A 15,965-nucleotide genomic window follows, 5' to 3' on the forward strand; every position below is an offset into this window, starting at 1 on the left:
TTGTTGAGATTCATATGCTGATTGTTGATATCTGTGAGTGTATACTGTAAATAGCAGGACATTTTCCCCCCAGAATTATCCTAAAACAAGAGAAAAACTAAACGCTTGTTTACAAAGGAATGCCAGCTTATGAAGATTAGACACAACAGCACAAACACCAGAAATCATATAGTTGGATGCCCAACATTGGTTTAAACATGATCTGACAAAACTTGCATGACAGCAAAAACACAACAAAGTGAAAGAGTATCACATCGTCTATTGGTTGACTTATTGTGGAGATCTTTGTAAAGGGTGAGGGTTGATTTAACTTATGTACAAGATGGTTAAATGAAGATATTATAAAAGGGTTGTAGCCTTTATCTTCAAGACACACTGGCTGAATTTCTGGCCTCAGTGAATAAATCATTATTTTTATCCTCAGTTTAAACTGAGCATCTGCTCTTTTCTCCCTAAAACAAAACCAAATGTAGGAGCAAGTTTTGCCTTTAACAAATGCAGCTAATCAAGTGCAGAACTACAGATCTGTAATACCTTGAAACTTATGACAATTGTTTTAATGACATATTTAGGCCATTGGTCTTCTAACATTTATGATTGCTATTTAAGCTAATTAAAACACAAGACTTACATTTAAATGTAAATCATCGACCACCACTGAAGCACAACCTGTAGTTTTCTTTGAAAGAATCCAGTCGTCACCGGTGTGCAGTGAATCTTGGGATAGGCTGGGCTGTGAAGGATCCACTCGTTCTGTCCTTCACGGCCCGGGGAAAGAAGGACGCATTTATAGGCCGTATTCAAAGAAGCCTTTGAAATAGGAAAGCCTTCGTCACGCCGCTGTGACGCATTCGTTCTTTAAATACAACCTTCGAAGGATGCAGTATCTGAATTAATACACAGCTTATGTATCCTCAAAATGTTTGAAATATGATTTAAACCATGTTGGATTTTGTGATATAATGATGTTCTGATGTTGGGAAACAGTCAAGAGATCAGATTGCTGGTTGTACGTGAGTTTATTTGAGCTGCTGTTGTTGACACGTTCTTTTATGTTTAGCACAAAAGAATTAGATATTTTATACCCAACCTTCACTCCTTCATGAATAAACAATATTTCATTTATCTGAGGCACATAATGTTGGTGCTCATTGATTCACATTCATCCAGTCATTTCTAATATAAAGTCATGATTAACACATGAAACTCAATATAAGAGAGAGAAGTAGCCACAACAGCATACAGAGATCCTTAAAACACAAATGAGGAATTAAAAAACTCACACCATCTTCAGTTACATGAATTATATCATGATAGAATAGAAAGAAAACAGTATAAACATACAGTATAATGATGAGTATATGATGCCCTTTGACCCCTCACAAAATTCGATTAACTCTGAAGTTAGTAAATAACACAAAACGAGACAGAAAGAGTTTGTGAAAGCAAACAGCAGTTCTGGACGTCGAGGCTCTTAACAATTAACAACTGAACAACAAACGTCGATATTTGAAACTGTTTATTTAGACTTACATGATACCCTACTGTGTAAGTCTCTTTTATTTTATTGTATAACCATACAGACACAGGTTCATGGGTTCACAGAGATCATAGTGGCAAACCATTAAAATTTTTAAATGTTTCAAAAAAGCCTTGTTTACTGAAATCACGTGACTTTAGCAGTTTGATACACGTGATGAATGATTCACAACAAACCAAGTGATGAATGAAACTGAAGTTAAAGGAAGTGAACACACAAGCATTTGTTATCTTACATGAAATGTATGTGTATCCATTCACTCTTCATATCTGCTGCAGATGAAGTTGAGTTTGTGAGTCTCAGGACGGCTGATCCAGTGCTGATCTCCTCCAGACTGAACTGCTCCAGATCTCACTGTACGCTCACACTCTTCCTCTCCTGTGCCGTTCCCTGGAGCCCAGTTCTGATAGCACACGGTCTGTCCGCTCACCCAGAACCAGAGGCCCACAGTGCAGGAGTGACGTAAACCCAACCACACCTCCTCAGTAGACGCCTGTTTAACCACATTCATCACCTCACGCTGAATCTCTTCTGAATGAACCGAGACCAGATCCGTATGATTCTGTCTGCAGTATCTCAGAGCTTCAGACCACGTCAGCTTCTCTTTGATCAGAATCAGTTTATCTGGACACAAAACAAACCACAAGCAGAAACTAGAGAGAGACTGATCAAAAACAACATGCAGAACAAACACTGTGGAGGAATTTGTCATGTCAGACATGTAGTGTGAACTTTAAGATATCTGGAGGTGATGGATGGATTGTGTGTGTTTTGTGAGGATCTGCTCACCTTCATGACACACAAAAGGATATTGTTTGTTGCAAGGGTCGTCATTCCATTTTCCCTGAGCGTTCGGATAAATCTCTGCACAGTTTTCATTTCCTCCAGCATTATTAGGTTCACCAGTATTCCAGTATCTGAATGAGGAGTTACTCTGATCTGACCACTGCCATGAGTCATTGAACAGACCGATCCAGACATCACCAGATATGTGACTATCATTGATGAACTTCTGAAGCTGTTGATTCTCATTCTGGTTCCTCACACTGACCAGATCAATGTGATTCTGTCTGCAGTAACTCTGAGCGTCTCTCCACTTCATCGTCTGATTGACAAAGACGAGTCCTGTGTTCACTTTAAGAAAAACAAATGGAAACAGATTCATGAATCAGTTTGTTCATTATTCTTATGCTGCTTTATGGTTTGGATGTGAATAAGAGCAGCAGTGGAAACATCAGAAACACGTGTCATTCAAAGACTGTTTCTACAGCTGATGATATATTAAATATTCACAATATATTCATGATGATTTTGCTGATAAAACATTAAGTATCATTTGTGATCATTTTATTGAAACTTTATATTTCTTCATTATGTTTCCTTAAACATTTTAATACTTGATTCAGACACAAAGATCTGAATGAGAGAAACATCAAACAGATGAAGATGTTTCACTGCAGCTGAATATATTTGTGAACTAGTCCTTAGAAATATGTCAGTAAAAAGTTCAAAATGTTGGATTGTACACTATTAATATAGACAAATGAATATTGTTGCAATATTAATATTAATGTTAGTGTTTGTCTTGTTTCTAGTCTGATTGATTTTAAGTTGTAATGGACAATGTGAGTTCATTTAAAGTTCATCTAAGAATGACGTTTTTACAGGTTTGTGTTGAGATCCTGAAAGATGAATGAATAAATCAATCCCTTATGGAAATAAAATATATTTCCATATATTTATGATCAACATATTAAATGGTTTAAATATATTGAAAAATATACAGAATACTATATTGTGGTAATATATTACAATATATTGAATAATACATAAGGAACTGTCGGTTTTCATGAATTGTTATATTTCAGTTTATTCTTTTCATAATGGAAATCTCACAGCTCAAGACGTTCAGATGGTTTATCACATACTCTGTAACTAATGATCACAAATTCATGTCTAAAATGTTTTATTAGTTTCAAACCACTACTTAAAAAAAGTTACTTTTGAGAATTACAATAAAAAAAAAACATTTATTATTATTGCTTGTTTATTTATTTATTTTAAAAAAGTGAACACAATAAAATCACACTGACGTGTATTAAGACAATAATTGAAGTTTTGTTCATAAATATCAAGATGTGACAGGTTGTCTGTTGCATATTTTTTTAATAATTTTATAATTTTATCCATTCATTAATTCCATTTATGTTAGTCAAAACAATGGTTTGATATTTTTGCATTTTATGTAATTTTGCTGTAAATTCTCTACACTCTCTAATGGCAGATTCCCAGTTATCCCAAATGACAACAAAAGATCAACATGTGAGTGAATCAGAAATTGACTTGAGTTGAAAGTGTGAAAAATATCCACAGTCTCTTTATGACCACATTAAAAGTAGAAGCATTTATTATTGCACTGCAATTTTGTACAATATATAGTGCATCTTTCTATAAATAATGTTTATTGTCATTGTAGGGAGCTGAACTTACTGTTGTTAGATGAACTACAGATGAAAGTCAGGCTGTTACCACATGGGAAATCATGCCATTGTCCATTTCTCATCACAGCACACTCATCTCCGCCATCAGGTTGTCCAGGAGCCCAGTTCAGATAGAGCGCAGGATCACCTGAAGACCACTGCCATTTATTAACACCCGTCTTCTGCAGCCCAATCCAGACATGTCCATCAATCACACTCTTGTTCAGCTCGATCATGTCGTTCATGTTGTCAACGGTGGCCAGATCTGTGTATTTCTCTCTGCAGTATCTCTGAGCTTCAGTCCAGGTCTTCGTCACGTTTATAAAGTGATACTGACGCTGAACACATTCAGATACGGAGCAGAGAGCTGTGAAAGAGAGGATTTGATTTAATGCTTTTCATAACAGAGTCAAACCTGATGAAACTATAAACCATAAATACAACAACAAACACACTCACCAATGAGAAGAAGAATGAAATATAGAGTTTGCTCCATTTCTGAGGAAGAAACACATTGAAAAACTCAGATAATCCCATATTCATCTTGAAATAAAACATGATCATGTAATTTAAAAAATAGCAGAACAACACAATTCACAATCATTCAGACAATATTAACATCTCAAAGTCTAGTTGTGTTTGAAGAATGAACATGTGAGTTGTTCTTACTTTAGAGGTCGTGTGTTTCTGTCCTGAGTCTGATGTTTCTGTCTGCAGCTTTAAACAGTGTGATCATTATATCTGCTCTCATCCCTCATTCATCATCACATCATTTGTTTATTGCCCTGAAAACCCCTATTTCATATTCACTTCCCCTATATTTGTGTATCTGTCCAACTCTTTCTCTTTATTTGCATCTTGACGTCTGTGTCAGTCAGTGTCAGTCTATATGAATATGGACCTTAATTAAAATATCATGTATGTTTGTGTTTCTCACTTTTTATCTGGTGCTGGTGACAAAGAGGGAGAAACGTTTTTCTGCTCTCATGGTCTTTCTTCTTTTCCCTCTTCTGAGAGCAGAGACCCCTGGTGTTGAGGAGGAGACATTCACAACAGAGACGAGATAAAGACATTAAAGTGCTCATATCGTGCTTTCATTCCCCTGAAGTTCATTTATAATGTTAGTAAAGGTTGTTGGACTCTCATTATCCCACTGAAATAATAACATCATCTTCTGCTGCTGCTGTTTCAGTCTTATTTCCTCTAAATACTTGATTGTGATTGGCTGGAATGCAGATATAAAACATTGTTAATATTTTTTATTTTTAGAATGATTTTTTTCATGAGAATTACATTTATTTTAATTATTTTGAGTTGTTTCATATTCCTGCTGTTTACCTTTTTTCATGTTTATTACATATGAACACATTTGCACGTAAACACATCCTCATCACTCATTTTCTTATCTCCACATCACATGCAGACGTTCAGTCTGGACAATATTTACATCTCTGACGTGAAACAGGATAAACAGTGAGTGTTTTTGTTCTAGTCATATTTCATACTTCATCCAGTCTTATTCATCTATTAGTTTTATTGCAGTGTAAGACTGAAAATATCTAAAGGATATTTTAAAATGAACGAAGACATTTGCTTTACTGTTTCAACCCCCTCTCTCTTGCTACAAGGGCCATTTGAAAGGCTCAAAGGTGTTGATAGTGATCAAGCCCTGTAGGCCAAAATGTATATACAATATATAATGTATGAACTGTCACAACTTTAGCACAGTGAGGGAAGTTTTAATTTCCTGATTGGTCAGTTTGAATGTCTTATATTTGGTTTCAGTCACATGGTCAAGGAAGGGATAAAAGAAGATTGTAACTGTTGCTCTGAGGCTTTTTTATTCTCTGCTTCTTTTCTTGGGCTCTCTCTCTCTCTCTCTCTCTCTCACTCACTCTCTCTCTCTCTCTCTCTCTCTCTCTCCTCTCTCTCTCTCTCTCTCTCTTTCCTTCCGGTTTGAAGTGGGAGAGGTGTCACGGTGAGGGGGAAAGTTTATGGACTTTTCTTTTTTCTTTCTTTCTTATTTTTGAACACAATTGAGATCTAAAAGCTATCATTAAATATAAATATCATTAAACAGTTGAGGACGTGTTGCTGGATGTTGCTGAGCAAGTGGGACATGAAAACATAATTTCAGCATCCCGGATGAATAAGGCCGTGGTGGTTTTTTTTGAAGGAGGAACAAATGGTGAATCGGTTGGTAGAGAGCGGCATTGTGGTAAGTGGAGCTTTTGTTATTGTTCAACCTTTAGTATCTCCAACTGTAAAGGTAATAATTTCAAATGTGCCGCCATTCATTCCTGATGAAGATATACAGCGTGAGCTATCTAGGTATGGAAAATTTGCGAGTGGAATTAAGATGGTGCCGCTTGGATGTAAACATGAGTCTTTGAAGCACGTGTTGTCCTTCAGACGGCAGGTGTTTATGTTTTTGAACGCTCCAACTTTAAACGTGTCCTTTCGTTGCGTGTACGAAGGAAAATCGTACGCAAACACTGGGGAATTGCGCTGTTTTGAATGCAGTTCTGTAGGACATGTAAGATTGTCTTGCCCACATAGGGAAGAAGTTGTAAATGAGACCGGTCAGAGTAAGGATTTGAATGGTAGTGTGGAGGAAATTATCGTGAAAGAAGGAGTGGAAACTGAGGATCAAAATAAGGAGAATGAAAAGGATCAAGGTAGTGTCGGTATTGAGGGTGAGACTAATGGTACTGAAGTGTCGAAGGTAGTAGAGGATATTAATGGTGAGATACAGGTGGTTGAAGAGAAGGTGAGGACAGAAACTAAGAAAAAAGAGCAAAAAGAAAAGGTGGAAAGTGGTGAAGAAGTGATGTTAGTTGATGGAGATCAGTCAAGTGGTGCAGGGATAGTGATTTTGGAGGATAATCAATCTGGAGAAATGGTGGATAAGGGAAGAAGGGAGGAAAGTGAGGATGATGCATTGTCAGATATATTAGATGTGTCAAATTTATCTCAGGTGGGATGTGAACAGGTTTATTCTTTGGAAGAAATAGATGTTTTTTTGGATGAAACTTTTGGGAAAGTAGCAGAAGTGAAGGATTACTCCGCTGATACTAAGAAATTTGAATGTTCTGTTTTATACTGGATGAAAAGAGTAGGAGAAGATAAACTAAGTAAGAGGAAGAGGTTCCGTTTGAAAAAGTTTGTCACGAAAATAAGAAAGGGGAAAACCCCAAAGAAAAGGAAGTTTAACTAAACTAGATAATGATGTGTAATTCACTAAGGGTGTCTCTATTTCTTCTTCTATTTCTGTCTTTCTTTTCCCTCTTTTGGAATATTTTTATGGAGGTTGTAAGAGTAGGATCCTTAAACATAAATGGGGGAAGAGATAGGGTTAAAAGAGCAATGATTTCTGAATTTATTAAATTAAATGATGTTAAAATAATTTTCTTACAAGAAGCACATTCTGATAGAAATAATGAAGTGGAGTGGTGTAGATGGTGGGAAGGGGAGTGTAAATTAAGCCATGGAACAAATTTTAGTATGGGTGTTGCAATTCTCTTCTCGAAATCTTTGGCTTTAAAAATTGTGACAACAATAGAGATAGAAAAAGGTAGAGTTTTATTAGTTATAGCAGAAATTAAAAGTGTTACATTTCTTTTCATTAATGTATACGCTCCGAATATAGGATTACATCGTGAAATAACATTCCAGAAGTTAAATGATGCAATAAAGCAATATGATGATGGTAATTATTGTGTTGTAGTAGGAGGTGATTGGAATTGCACAACTAATTTTATACTAGATAGGAATGGTGAGGAGCCTCACTCAAAATCTAGTAAGTTATTATGGTAACACTTTATTTTAGGGTTCTTTAACTACTTGCTTATTAGCATGCATATTACTAGAATATTGGCTGTTTATTAGTAATTATTAACCATATATTAATGCCTTATTCTGCATGACCTTATTCTACAGTCTTAATCCTACCCAATACCTAAACCTAACAACTAACTTACTAACTATTAATAAGCAGTAAATTAGGAATTTATTGAGGAAAAAGTCGTAGTTAATAGTGAATACATGTTCCCTATACTAAAGTGTTACCGTTATTATTTGATGTCACAAAAAAATTTAATTTAGAGGATGTGTGGAGAAGTAGGAATAAGTTTGTAAAGCAATATACCTGGATAAAGATATTAGATTCTGTTATGACAGGAGCAAGATTGGACAGGTTGTATATAAGTAAATCAGAAATGAATAGAGTTGTTAATACTTATATCTTACCGAATGGCTTTTCAGACCATCATATGGTGACTTTAGATTATAATATTGTAAAAGGGTCAAGATCTACATTTTATTGGCATTTCAATGTAAAGTTGTTGCAAGACAAGGATTTTTTTGAGAGATTTTTTTTTTTTTTTTTTTGGGGAAATTTGGAGACAGAGAAAAATTAATTTTGAAAATCTGACTCAATGGTGGGAAGTGGGAAAAGCACAGATCAAAGTTTTTTGCCAACAATTTTCTTATAATGTTACTGCTGTAGTGAAGAGAACGGTGAACAATTTAGAGATTGAGATTAATGAAATGAAAAAAAGAATGACTGATGTTGATAACAATGGTTCAATGAATATTGTAAAAAAGAAAAAATGGAGCTGAAGTCATTGTTGGAACAAACAATGACTTCGCTCGCGCTCTCTCTCTCTCTCTCTCTCTCTCTCTCTCTCTCTCTCTCTCTCTCCCTCTCTCCCTCACTCTCTCACTCTCTCTCAATCTCTCAGATAACTTTTTACATACATGCTGGGTACGATTAATGGTATATGATTTTATCATCTCATACATCTCTTTTGTAATTATTTTAAGTGTAACCATAATCAGATATTGTCATTAAACTCTTTCTATTACAAATGATGTGCTAACTAGTTTTGATTTGGTATTAACTTTGAAGTGCTACCTATTGCAATGCAATATTGTCACACTATAGCAACGCTCTCCCACATATTTTGCTATTGAAACTGCGTTTATTTCCGTCGTTGCTATAAGTAGCAGTGGGTGGTAATAGACAAGAAATGTACAGTTTTCTACCATCTTGCTGATAACGTTTCTTTAGTCGCTCGGCAACCCTACAGTCTGAACCCTTGTAGGAGGTCCACCCTTACAGCAGCTACAGGAATGTTGCGTCCTTCGAAGTCCATGAAGGTCGAAGTGAGAGTTGTTAAATGAGGAGACAGGGGTCACTGAAGGTCAGAGTAATGGGCGTCCCGAAAGGTAAACTGCTACAACAGAAACTAACTCTAACCCTACCCCACACCCTGGTGACAGTTTTAGTGACCAATGATGAAGACCTTGAGAAAAGCCACCTGTGAAACAAAGACGATACCTAATTGGTTAGAACTCCTCAAAGAGGTTGGACAAACACCTCAGTTTATAAATTCAGGACACGAACAAAGAATCAGACAGATGAGAAGACAATGATGACAAAGATCAGATTTGGGTTTAGAACAAACAGCTTCATTCAAGCCATCTAACTACTCTCGTCTCACTTACTTTTCTTTCTTTTACTTAGCTTCCTTTCTTTTCCATGAGAGTCTCATGTTCTAAGTCAAGTTTTGCCTCAAAGTTTAATCAACGGCTCTACAGTCTTTGCCGCCTCAAAACGTCAGACTTCAGCCACGAGGGAGACTCCATTCATCCTCCAGCACACCAGAACATGATTGGCTTCCCACGACATCAATCCAGACCCAAAAAGACCTGCAGCGAATCAAAGAACCCAAGAAACACCCTTCTCCAAGCCAAAGACACCGACAGGGAATCCCCATTAAAGACACAAACGTTGAACGCAAGTGTACGTCCAGATTCTAGCTGAACTGGTGCATTGATATAAAGCCTAATAACCCTCCTAAGAAGTGATAGAAGGGTTACATTAATGATTTCGTTCAGATCAGGTCTTATGAAGTGCATATATTGCATATATATATATATATATATATACACTACCAGTCATAAGTTTGGAAACATTACTATTTTTAATGTTTTTGAACGAAGTCTCTTATGCTCATTAAGGCTGCATTTATTACATAATAAATACAGAAAAAAAAATATATATATATTGTGAAATATTATTACAATTTGAAATTATGGTTTTCTATTTTAATATACTTTAAAATATAATTTATTTCTGTGATCAAAGCTGAATTTTCAGCATCATTACTCCAGTCTTCAGTGTCACATGATCCTTCAGAAATCATTGTAATATGATGATTTATTATCAATGTTGGAAACAGTTGTGCTGCTTAATATTATTTTATAACCTGTGATACTTTTTCAGGATTCTTTGATGAATAATTTGGACATATTCACTTAGGAGTGTATGTAGCCAGTTGACTAAAACATCTGTTTAATTTGATATATTTTTTTTATCTCCAAGGAGAAATGTTCTGTAAATTTAGTTAACTTCAGCAAAACTTGTATTAAATTAATTTTTATTAAGTTCTATTTTCAATGGTTCCGATCGGGAGTTTCTATCAATTGTTGTAGGTGGGGCCTTAATTAGTGAAACACCGAAGGGAAATGTATCGCTTCTCCTTTAAGTGTTCGCGCTCAGACGCACAGTGTATGGGAACGGAGAAGCAGAGGTAGTTTTTCTCTCTCATATATCTTGCATTGACTGTCTCTTTATAATGTAATCGCTACGTTTATGATGTTAAAACACTGTTAAGGGTTTCTGTCATAACTTGTATCCATGTGATTAGCGTATTTTCCTTGAAAGTGATACTTTTAACCGTGTTAAATTTACTGTTTCGGTTGCACGTGTATCTTTCCATGCAGGAATGAGAGAGTAGGCCTTTTGATGTCTGTGTATACTAATATTGCCTCACGCTACTCTGTTTAAGGTATGTTGTTTCAATCTGTGATCATTAATTTAAATGTTTATTTTGTAATTTGAATTTATTTGCGAATTAATTTGGAATGCATGTGTACTTAAGTATGTACTAGGCAATCTCTATACTAATTGCCTTGTGGTATAATCTCATGCAGTGATACAGTGTGTTTGTACCAAAAGAAGAACTTTATTGTACACAGTGATTTAACAACCAGGGTTTAATGCAATTTAGAGTTTATAGTACACGTTACATGCATTCCTGTGGGTTAATAGCATATTTGAATGTTAACTTTTACAAATGTAATGTATTTACTATTACGATTTTATTTGCGTTTTCATGTTATGTGAGATAATTAAGCACTACATTTACTCATGTTAAATATTTCTATATGTAACATCCTTTAAGTGTTCGCGCTCAGACGCACAGTGTATGGGAACGGAGAAGCAGAGGAATGAGAGAGTAGGCCTTTTGATGTCTGTGTATACTAATATTGCCTCACGCTACTCTGTTTAAGGAATAAATCCATCTGCATCCATCATCCCATTTGTGGTGTGGTTGTGTTTCTGTGGTGTCTGGAGGTTACCACTTGAAGTCTGCTACATGTACTCACTTTTGTGGCCAGCGGTTTAGACATTAATGGCTGTGTGTTGAGTTATTTTGGGGGGACAGCAAATTTACACTGTTATACAAGCTGTACACTCACTACTTTACATTGTAGCAAAGTGTCATTTCTTCAGTGTTGTCACATGAAAAGATATAATAAAATATTTACAAAAATGTGAGGGGTGCACTCACTTCTGTGAGATATTGTATATATGTTTTTTTATATATTATTTCTCTAGTTTCATGATTGATTTAATTAATGATGGAGTTGAAACATTATTGAAAAAAGAAATAAATTCAGCCACTGACACAACCTTTTGTGTAAATGTTGAGACACACTTATACATCAACACTCATCATACAAACCTCAACTGTGGTGACAATCAGAAATATTCAGAAATAAATAGCAAAAGAATTCAGCTGCATCATTTATTTGTGCCACAATGCATGCTGGGAATCTGAATGTGTTTTGTGTGCTGGTATGAAGCATGTCACCATTGTTGAGATTCATATGCTGATTGTTGATATCTGTGAGTGTATACTGTAAATAGCAGACCATTTTCCCCCCAGAATTATCCTAAAACAAGAGAAAAACTAAACGCTTGTTTACAAAGGAATGCCAGCTTATGAAGATTAGACACAACAGCACAAACACCAGAAATCATATAGTTGGATGCCCAACATTGGTTTAAAGATGATCTGACAAAACTTGCATGACAGCAAAAACACAACAAAGTGAAAGAGTATCACATCGTCTATTGGTTGACTTATTGTGGAGATCTTTGTAAAGGGTGAGGGTTAATTTAACTTATGTACAAGATGGTTAAATGAAGATATTATAAAAGGATTGTAGCCTTTATCTTCAAGACACACTGGCTGAATTTCTGGCCTCAGTGAATAAATCATTATTTTTATCCTCAGTTTAAACTGAGAATCTGTTCTTTTCTCCCTAAAACAAAACCAAATGTTAGAGCAAGTTTTGCCTTTAACAAATGCAGCTAATCAAGTGCAGAGCTACAGATCTGTAATACCTTGAAACTTATGACAATTGTTTTAATGACACATTTAGGCCATTGGTCTTCTAACATTTATGGCTAGCTATTTAAACTAATTAAAACACAAGACTTACATTTAAATGTAAATCATCGACCACCACTGAAGCACAACCTGTAGTTTTCTTTGAAAGAATCCAGTCGTCACCGGTGTGCAGTGAATCTTGGGATAGGCTGGGCTGTGAAGGATCCACTCGTTCTGTCCTTCACGACCCGGGGAAAGAAGGACGCATTTATAGGCCGTATTCGAAGAAGCCTTTGAAATAGGAAAGCCTTCGTCACGCCGCTGTGACGCATTCGTTCTTTGAATACAACCTTCGAAGGATGCAGTATCTGAATTGAGACACAGCTTATGTATCCTCAAAATGTTTGAAATATGATTTAAACCATGTTGGATTTTGTGATATAATGATCTTCTGATGTTGGGAAACAGTCAAGAGATCAGATTGCTGGTTGTACATGAGTTTATTTGAGCTGCTGTTGTTGACACGTTCTTTTATGTTTAGCACAAAAGAATTAGATATTTTATACCCAACCTTCACTCCTTCATGAATAAACAATATTTTATTTAGCTGAGGCACATAATGTTGGTGCTCATTGATTCACATTCATCCAGTCATTTCTAATATAAAGTCATGATTAACACATGAAACTCAATATAAGAGAGAGAAGTAGCCACAACAGCATACAGAGATCCTTAAAACACAAATGAGGAATTTAAAAAACTCACACCATCTTCAGTTACATGAATTATATCATGATAGAATAGAAAGAAAACAGTATAAACATACAGTATAATGATGAGTATATGATGCCCTTTGACCCCTCACAAAATTCAGGTAACTCTGAAGTTAGTAAATAACACAAAACGAGACAGAAAGAGTTTGTGAAAGCAAACAGTGGACATCGAGGCTCTTAACAATTAAAGCGGTCATGAACTGCGTTGTTTTATTGTTTTATAATGTTTCCTGGGGTGCACTTATAATGTTAGTATGCTTTTTACATACAAAATTGTCATAATTTAGAAATAAAAGGCATTTTTTCTACCCTGATTTTAGCCTCTGATTTGAACGCTCTGTTTTAAGGGGCGTGTCTGTGTGAGACTTCAGTGTAAACGCCCACTGCTGTGATTGGCTGACATCTTTCCATTTGAATTAGCCGAGTATTACACTCTCGAAAACTTTTAGCACATTTTTACTGTAACAGCTCTCAAGGTTAACTAATCATGAAAAATGCTACATTACACTTAGATCTATGGCATTATATTTAGATCGTGGCATTATATTTAAATAGAGTACCTCAGGGATGACGTGTTTTTGTAGGCAAAACCGGAAGTGAGTTATGGGTTTTTTGAATGGGTTTTTGCTAAATCGCCTGAAATAAGGTCTGTGGTTAACAAAGCCTCTAAATAATTTCACGTTTTCATCTATGACATAAAACACACCAGTTGTGACACTTCTATAAAAGAGGAACCATTTTTCAATTAATGTTTTGATAATTATTTATTTGTTTATATTTTTGGTAAACTATGTGTATGTGAACTCTTTTTTGTGGGGGAATGGGAATGTGTTGGGGGAAGGAAGGACTCTTATTGTAAAAGGCCTCTGGGTAAGGAAGATAGGGGGCAGCCATTTTGAGGGAAGTTGTAGCTCATGGGGTGGCATGCTTGGAAGACAGGCCAAAAAGGGTGCTGGAAAATGGCAGGCTCTCACCTGTGCGAGTGCAATGGACTAAGTTTGATCGGGCACACTGACTGAAGGATTGCCTGATGATTTTTGAGGCCTTTTATCAGTGGACTTTCAACTATTCTCCTTCTGGGATCATTGGAGGATTATTTTTTCCTCTTCAGTGGTTTGCCTTAGGACTCCAGGAATCCCTGAGCAATTAATGTGGGTGAGACTGTTGGTTTTTTTTGGCTTTTTCTCTCCTACACATTTTACCTTTTTTTGCTGGGATTATCTTGTTTTTTTGGACTGCTTTTTTGGACTGTTTTTTTGGATTGTTCTTTTTGTTCTGAACTCTGGTATTTGGTTCTATGGGATTTTATAGGTCTCATTCAAGGAACCTTTTGACTCATGGACTTAATTCATTTCATTTTTTGAGTTATGAGGGTTGTATGTGTTCTGAATGATGTTTGTTAATACATGCTTTGATCAGTGAGAGTCTTGCTTTATTAAATGGAGAACATTAAGGTATACAGACCAATACTAACCTAATAGAACCCCGTGGTAACAGTGAGACTTAAAGAAAGAAAAGTTTAATTTGTTACACAGTTATAACCTGCTTGTGATGTTTTAAACCTTTATTGTGTCTTAAAGATGGCGGTTGCTAACAAATTGCTGAAAGGGACTACTTCCTTTGGCGGGGACTTTAGACGTCATCATGACAAACAGGACATTTGGACAGCATTTCTCATGAAAAAGTGGATAAGTATTCATACACAGCGCAGATCATAATCAGCGAGCATGTTTTTAAATAAAGTTGTTTTTTAATAAAGTTTGAGGAAGCTTGGTGGTGGTGACGTTGATCTGCGACCATGGTGTGCTGTAGTCCGTTTATAGCCTACTGTTAGCTTTTTATACCTGACCACTTTATTTAGGCTTCAAAATGTATAAATGTTGTGTTAACTTGTAAAGATTATCTTGATAGACAAAACGTGTAAGTGTCATAACCCTTTGTTAAACACAGAGCTTATTTTTTGCGATTTTCCAAAAGTCTATGGGAAAAATGCATAGGCTTTCGATTGAGGGAACCCGTGCGCCGCTAACTTCCGGGTTGGCCTACAAAAACACGTCATCCCTGAGGTACTCTATAGTGGCATGAAAGGTTGCAGAGATGAACACTGTAGTCGATCACAGACATGTTGAGCTCAGGAAAGCAGTGATCTCATCATTGCAACTCAATTCTGTACACTAACAAATGCTTTCATCTTCACTAACATTGCAAACGCGATATAACTAAGAGATTCGTTGAATAAAACGGGAGTTTTTGCGCATGTCCAGAACTCGGTCACTGATAAACTCGCTCTGTTTGATTGACAGCTTCAGCGCGCGCTGCTCCAACGATTACAAAGGGAGCTTTCTTTGATCGCTTTCTTTATATAATTCAATCACCGTTTAATAACAGATTATTTTAATCCTACTAAGAGAAACAACGCAAGTTGACGTTTAGTCATGGGTTTGATTTACTGACACACAGACAAAGAACATCTGACTGTACATGAATCATTAATTTCAGATCAGGCATTAGATTTAACACAGTGACTTACATGTTGCATTACTGTCGAGTCCAGGCACTGCACAATATTTTGTAATCCTCAACGGCATGTTTATTGCTTGGTAGCTCGATCTGGTTTAGCACCACATAGGCCTATGTTACTATGTTACTTAATCTACCTATTCTGTTGCATGTCATGCGTGAATCGGTAGGCGGGGCTAAACAGGCA

General features: G+C 36.0%; 3 protein-coding genes across 5 annotated transcripts in view; all 3 read right to left on the reverse strand.

Annotated features, from left to right (window-relative positions):
* Positions 1-1,595: 1,595 nt before the first annotated feature.
* The window catches only part of LOC127516577 (macrophage mannose receptor 1-like), a 32,532-nt gene continuing 18,162 nt past the window's right edge, over positions 1,596-15,965 (reverse strand). For 2 of the 3 annotated variants that reach the window (XM_051901349.1, XM_051901351.1), the window contains exons 4-5: positions 2,330-2,674; positions 1,596-2,164 (exon numbers count right to left, since the gene is read on the reverse strand). In XM_051901349.1, the coding sequence (XP_051757309.1) occupies positions 1,797-2,164; positions 2,330-2,674 (713 nt within the window). In that variant the 3' untranslated portion in view covers positions 1,596-1,796. Of the gene's footprint in view, positions 2,165-2,329; positions 2,675-4,030; positions 4,388-4,479; positions 4,519-4,689; positions 4,853-15,965 lie in introns of those variants that run through there. The other variant, XM_051901350.1, reaches the window with a different exon arrangement.
* Positions 12,971-15,965, reverse strand: part of LOC127516580 (C-type mannose receptor 2-like) — an 85,951-nt gene continuing 82,956 nt past the window's right edge. Inside the window, exon 7 of the mRNA XM_051901353.1 lies at positions 12,971-13,056. The gene's annotated coding sequence lies outside the window, so the exon portion shown is untranslated. The remainder of the gene's footprint in view (positions 13,057-15,965) is intronic.
* Positions 12,971-15,965, reverse strand: part of LOC127516588 (macrophage mannose receptor 1-like) — a 56,520-nt gene continuing 53,525 nt past the window's right edge. Inside the window, exon 6 of the mRNA XM_051901363.1 lies at positions 12,971-13,056. The gene's annotated coding sequence lies outside the window, so the exon portion shown is untranslated. The remainder of the gene's footprint in view (positions 13,057-15,965) is intronic.

The sequence above is a fragment of the Ctenopharyngodon idella genome, chromosome 7 (assembly GCF_019924925.1).
Source record: "Ctenopharyngodon idella isolate HZGC_01 chromosome 7, HZGC01, whole genome shotgun sequence".
NCBI lineage: Eukaryota > Metazoa > Chordata > Actinopteri > Cypriniformes > Xenocyprididae > Ctenopharyngodon > Ctenopharyngodon idella.